The following is a 6,648-nucleotide window of genomic DNA, read 5'->3' on the forward strand; positions in this document are numbered from 1 at the left end:
TAATCCAGTTATAGAAATCTGATTTTCCAGTTCTACGTCTGAGGGACTGTGAGGGTATTTGGTGCCATCCTTCTCCTGCATCATCTGAGAAACTGAGCTAAGTTGGGCCTCTTTAGTCCTGAGGCAGGAGAGTACCTGAGAAATTCAGGTGGAGTATTTATTATGCAATTATTAAGAAGACATAGCTCTGTGCATCCTATCTCTGTCTCCTGACTTGTAAGGGGGTTTGACATATATTTGTTAGCAGAACTATGTGTATTAGGATTCTGTAAACACTGTGTGTGTGCGTGTGTGTGTTAGGATTCTGTAAACGCTATGTGTGTGTGCGTGTGTGTGTATATGTACACACACACACACACACACACATATATATACACATATCCACACACACACGCACACACACACACATGGAAGGAGGCAAACCAAAGTTTGGATTTTCAACAATCCTGTTAAGTGAGATCTGTAGGGAGAAGGAAAGCTATTGGGGATGTTTCCTTTTTATTTTAACGTGCCAGTATTATTTAATTTCTTTTAACATAAGAATATATTTTTTCAGTACTTAAATAAACATGTAAAAATGTTTCAGGGCACTTTGGTAAGCTGGAGAGGATGAAGATACGAGGAAGAAAGCTGTACCTTCTTATTTCTCTCTTCAGGCTAGAGGTCTCCATAGCCCTCTAGATGTGGTTACTGTCAAACATAGCCCCAGGTGCACCTGGTTAAGAAGAAGGAGGGGGAGGGGTCTACGGGCAGAGGCCCAGATCGTAGTGACGTCCATTTGACCCTCTCACAAACATCCCCTTCAAAGCTGTTTTCTGCTCCTGGCTACATATTCAAGTGTCAGGATGGTTTTCGCAATCTGTACACATTCCTCTGGAGGATGAAAAATCTAGGGACGTTTTCATGTTTATTTCAAGGGAATCTTACAGTCCTGCTGCTAGGTGTATACCAGGGCAGGGTTTGGAGCTTGGAAGGTGGTAGAAGTGATAGGCACCAGGGATCACTCCCTTGGCCTTGGGCCCGTGCTCATGCCAAAGAGTGGGGTTTGAAGCCCCCTCGGGACGTTCTGGGCCAGAGCTATTCTGATAAAGTTTCTGAGTCTGAGATAGGTCACATGGTGTACTTATCTCTGCCGCCAGCATCTTCACACAGCTGTAAAGGAACATTCAAGGGTCACTTGAGAGGAGAAAGGGGAATAAGGAAGGCAGCATGCAGTCGTAAGCAGGGTGAATGGGCAAGGAAGGGCTGGTGGGCCTAGACCTTGGTGGGAGAGCCTCCTGGGCACTGGGAAGCTGGTTAACCTGAACATTACAATTCTATATAATTTATATAGTGATACTGCTCACCTCTTCCTGACTGCTTCCCTTGTGAGTCACTGTGAACTGCCTGTCTCTTTTCCCTCCCTCCAAGTTGGGAAGCACCTCACAAAATCACTGCTCAGCTCTGTGGCCAGTTCTGGCCTGGGCATTTCTTGTCGTCTAGGAACTCAGAGGCCCCTCAGAGGTAATACTGTGGTTGCTTCCTACGGTTTCCTCCCTGACTCCCTCTGTCATGGGGTTGTAGGAAGAGGACTAGGGCAGCACGGGCCTAATCGTCTCTGGGTCCCCATCAGACCTTCTTGATTCACAGAAGTACAGCGCATAATAATTTTCAGTGGAAACGCATGGGCGTCCGAGTCAGAGAAGCTGAGACTGTGGTATCTAACGTATCACCAACATATTGCTCTCCTGGGTTTAGGCTAGTCTTTAACTCCTGGGTCTCAGGCTCCCAGAGTGCCCATCCCCATATATGGTCCTTGTGCAAGGGTCAATGAGGCAGCCCATGTCAATCGCCAGATCTAGTGCCTGCCATAGAATGTGTGCTCCTCGGAGTAGAACTCTGGACATCTCCTCCTGGATTAGGGTCTAGACCTGGTAAGTAGAGATGGATACTTGCACTGCTGCCCCAGGCAAGTCCACCTTCTACCCTGAGCTGTGAATGAGCAGCATGGCCAGAAACCTACCTCTGACATTTCCTGTCCCTTCATTCCAGCCACTGAACATTTATGGAGCACCTAGTAAGTGCTTTCAGATGTAGAAGATGAAAGGATGAATGAGAGAGGGTCCCTGCTTGGCCTCAAGGGCCTTCTCAACCAGTGGGGGAGCTCATATCCCAGGAGAGTCCAAGGGTTCATATTCCCTCCTACCTGTTCTTTGCCCTGCTCACCCTCTCAGCACTGCGATCCTCCTCCTCTCCCTACTTGGACCTTGGCCTTGTTCCTCTCCTCTTTCTCAGCTTCTCACTTCCATGGATGCCCATTCAATTCTATTGTAAAAGAACTGAGTAGGGTTTAAAATTTTTATTTTGCCATTTATTACAATGGAAACTATTCATGATCAGAGATAGAACATACTGGACAGTTTGAAGAGTATTTCTGAACACTTTGTGCAGCCACCACTTCTAATTTTTACCTTAACATCTGTACCCTGTGAGATTCTTTCATCCACCAAATATTTATGGAGCTTCTACCATGGGCCAGGCACTTTTCTTGCATTAGGGATAGAGCAACCAACAAAGCAAAGCCTCTGTCCACATAGACTTACATTCTAAAGTGGAGGCAGACCAATAAACAAAGTGCTGTATGATATGATGGCTGCTGGTATGATAAATGCTATGTAGAGGAATGAAGCCAGGTAAGGGGTTAGAGATTACTGGCAGAGAGTGGGGTGCTGTGATAGATGAGGTCGTTAGGAAAGTCCTCTTGGAAAACAGTGGGAGAAGGAGTCAGGCAGTTAAATGAGGAGAGAGCCTTGCAAGGCAGAAAGGATAGAAAGTACAAAGATCCTGAGGCCAGAGCTACTTGATGTGTGTGAGAATCAGCAAGGAGGACAATGTGATTAGAGAAGAGCAGGAACCGGGAGGAGGCATAGGAGATGAGGCAGGGCCTTGTAGGCCATTACCAAGACTTTGGTTTTTATTTTGAATGAGAGGGGAAAACTATTGGAGGGTTTTGAGTAGGGGAGTGAAGTGATCTAACTTTTGTTTTAAAGGATTCCTGCGCCTACTCTGGGGAATATATACACTGTAGGAAGAGAAGAGAGGAAGCCAAGTGATTAGTTGCAACAGTCTGTCAGAAAGGAGGGCTGGGAGCAGGGTGGTAGTGGTAGAAGTAACAAGAAGTGATTCAACCTAGGATATATTTTAAAAGGAGAGCCAACAGAATGTGTTGGCCCTAAGGTCCTCGCCCCGACTCATTTGTCAACTATTTGAATAATAACATTCAAAGTAGAAAAATAAAACCATTTTAAAAACACAAGTGTTCATTGTTAAGCAAAGAATAATACCCAGTAGTCAAGGAACACTAACATTAGGACATGAAATAGAGTCAAAGATAGGATGCTAAATTTTGCAGAACTTTTTACACTTTGCTATTTACAAAAATAATTTTAAACAAAGGGATAGAGGTACACAATGTTATTTTCCAACTAAAGAAGAATCCCTGTTTAAATATTGTTCTGTCATGAAAGACAGGACCCCTATATATATGGAATCCAAAAAAAAAAAAAAAAAAAATGGTTCTGACGAACCTAGGGGCAGGACAGGAATAAAGACGCAGACGTAGAGAATGGACTTGAGGACACGGGGAGGGGGAAGGGTAAACTGGGACGAAGTGAGAGAGCGGCATGGACATATATACACTACCAAATGTAAAATAGATAGCTAGTGGGAAGCAGCCGCATAGCACAGGGAGATCAGCTCGGTGCTTTGTGACCACCTAGAGGGATGGGATAGGGAGGGTGGGAGGGAGACGCAAGAGGGAGGGGATATGGGGATATATGTATACATACAGCTGATTCACTTTGTTATACAGCAGCAACTAACACAACACTGTAAAGCAATTACGCTCCAATAAAGATGTTCAAGAAGAAAAAAAGGACAGGACCCCTGAGGGTCTTTCATAACTCTTAAAGGATGTGACTCCCATGGTGCAGCCAGCATTGCTAATAGTTCTTTGGTGAGGGAGATTTAAATAAGCAAAGAAATGTGTTAAAACCACGCAAACGGAATCTGGTGGCCACAGACCCACCAAAAACACTGAGTTGTATGAGCCGGCTGGGTTGAAGGGTGGTTGATCCTTTAAACTTGAGCAGGTCGAGCCTCTCAGAGATGGGTCTTTAGCGCTCGCTCGGTCCTGGCTAAGGCCGGGCCCACATCCAAGACCGGGTCTCTGCCCACCGCCTTTATCCAGCGGCCTGGAGACCTACACGCCCGCAGCCCGTGACCCAGCCCGCGCCACCCCGGCCCCGCCCCTGCCTTCCCGGGCGCCCGCCCCCCTCTGACCGGGCGGCGCCGGCGCGCCGGCCGTCAGAGCGGCTGTGTGGGCGGAGCTTGCGTAGCCGCCGGGACCCCTGCGCGCACCGCTTCTCACCCCTAGCCACCGCGCGCCTCCGCGGACACGCACTTCCTGCGAGGCCTCCGTCTGCACCTTAGGCGAGCCGAACCGAGCTGAACCCTGCCCTGCACTTGCGAGCTGTTCGCCATGGTGGACGAGCTGGTGCTGCTGCTGCATGCGCTCCTGATGCGGCACCGCGCCTTGAGCATCGAGAACAGCCAGCTCATGGAACAGCTGCGGCTGCTGGTGTGCGAGAGGGCCACCCTACTGCGCCAGGTACGTCCGCCGAGCTGTCCGGTGCCCTTCCCCGAAACGTTTGACGGCGAGAGCTCCCGGCTCCCCGAGTTTATCGTGCAGACGGCGTCTTACATGCTCGTCAACGAGAACCGATTCTGCAACGACGCCATGAAGGTGGCATTCCTAATCAGCCTGCTCACCGGGGAAGCCGAGGAGTGGGTGGTGCCCTACATTGAGATGGATAGCCCCATCCTAGGTGATTACCGGGCCTTCCTCGATGAGATGAAACAGTGTTTTGGCTGGGATGACGACGAAGAAGACGACGACGAAGATGAAGAAGATGATTACTAGGCCCGGAGACCCTCGGGCCTAGGGGGGAGGGCCCTGCACGCCGCCACCTCCCCCCTCCCCGCCCTGCCCCGCCCGCAGCCGCCGCCCTCCCCTAGCGCTCCGATCCCCTTCCCTACCCCTGCCTCTGGTTGTCTTCCTCGTCCCCGCCTCCTCCCCGTAGTGCTTGTCTTTGTTCCGGGGATAGTGCTAAGCACCCTCCACCACATTACAGCGACAGACCGGGCCTTTGGAGATAAGGAGCAACCTAGAAGATGCCTTAGTTGGCTGCACCTCCTGGGACACTGATTTGGACTGCTCACCAACCTCCCCCAGGGGGCTAATCTTTCAAGCTGGTTAGTTCCCTACTAACGCCCAGGGTCTTCTCCTGCCCCGCCAGATTGCTGCAGGAGCCTGTTGTTCCTGGCAGCCAAATTGTTGACATTTCTCCTATGCACCAGTTTTGCACAACTGTCATTTATCTTTCAAAATTGCAGCAATCCCACAGATGTGTGCATTTGGACGAAAATACTGAAAACAAAACAATACAAACAAAAGCAGGCACTCCGCCCAGCTCCTCAGTACTACCTGGAAAAAGCATTTGCATTCTTTTCAATAAATACCAAGCACTACGAAAAAAGAGTGTCTTTTAATGGTTAAGGGCTGTCATTGGCCTCTGCCACTCACCCTGACTCCTATATTCTCATTGATAATCAGGGAACCTAGTTCAATCCCAGTACTCCCCACTGTCATGTGTAGGCTACAGAGGACAGCTAACATAGGGCTTTATGGGGAATCTGGTACGCCCCTCACCAAAGCGTTTCTTACAGCCCTGGTGAAGGAGTGTCCTCTGGGGCTTCCAAGATGACATGGGTAAGGGGTGGCTGAGCAGGTGGCAGGCACACCATCCCAAACTGGGACACTTTTGAGAGAGTTTAAGGGGGACACTTAATAATTAGACTGGGACAGCAGGCATAAATCAGGACACACAATATTCCTGTCTTCCTGAGCTTTTGGGTTCTTCCTCAACACGGCAAGTTCTGCCCCTTAACCCTTAGTGCCTGTGGGGTGCTATTGAGTTCAGGCTTCATTTAACAACGTAGCACATTGTTTTAATACCCCTTTTAGGTGCTTGAGCTAACATTAAATCCTAGATCCTGGGTAAATGCACCCATGATAAACAGAGCCTGATTTGAACATTTCATCTTCCTTGGGCAGACACCCTTAGAATCCCCACCCATCCATGTGCCCCAGATTCCTGCCTGTAGAAATTGACAAGATGCCTGGCTATCTCCTGAACTAGATCTTATACTGCTATCTGAGCTATGCTGAGATTTCTTTGTGGGCCTGGAGGGCTCGGAGGCACTAAGGGAGTGGGGTGAGTGCTGAGAAGAATCTGCATACCTTTGTGAGGCAATTACCCCAGGTTAAGTCACTGAAATGTTAAATCAGGGAAGCTTGGTTAGGGGATTTGTGGGGCCTATCTCTGCCAGCCAGGAACTGTCAGGAGGATTTGGGAGGTTCTGAGTTCTCATTCTTATCTATATCTGCCCCCATGTCTTTATTGTACCATGTCTGGAGCCAGCTCTACCTTAGAACCTCTAATTAATTTAGGTAATAAATCTTCTTGTTGTTTAAGACCTTCTGAGGCTGGGTATTCTTTTATTTGTATTGTGAGGTAAACCTCACATTGTGGGTTAAATGAGATACTG

General features: G+C 48.7%; 1 protein-coding gene across 1 annotated transcript; it reads left to right on the top strand.

The window, feature by feature from the left end:
• The first annotated feature begins 4,426 nt into the window (after positions 1-4,426).
• LDOC1 (LDOC1 regulator of NFKB signaling) lies at positions 4,427-4,998 on the top strand. Its single transcript, XM_068533229.1, has one exon. It carries the CDS (start codon positions 4,520-4,522, stop codon positions 4,958-4,960), a length of 441 nt encoding a protein of 146 aa, XP_068389330.1. The 5' UTR covers positions 4,427-4,519; the 3' UTR covers positions 4,961-4,998.
• The last annotated feature ends 1,650 nt before the right edge of the window (positions 4,999-6,648 follow it).

The sequence above is a fragment of the Eschrichtius robustus genome, chromosome X (genome assembly GCF_028021215.1).
Source record: "Eschrichtius robustus isolate mEscRob2 chromosome X, mEscRob2.pri, whole genome shotgun sequence".
Classification (NCBI taxonomy): Eukaryota; Metazoa; Chordata; class Mammalia; order Artiodactyla; family Eschrichtiidae; genus Eschrichtius; species Eschrichtius robustus.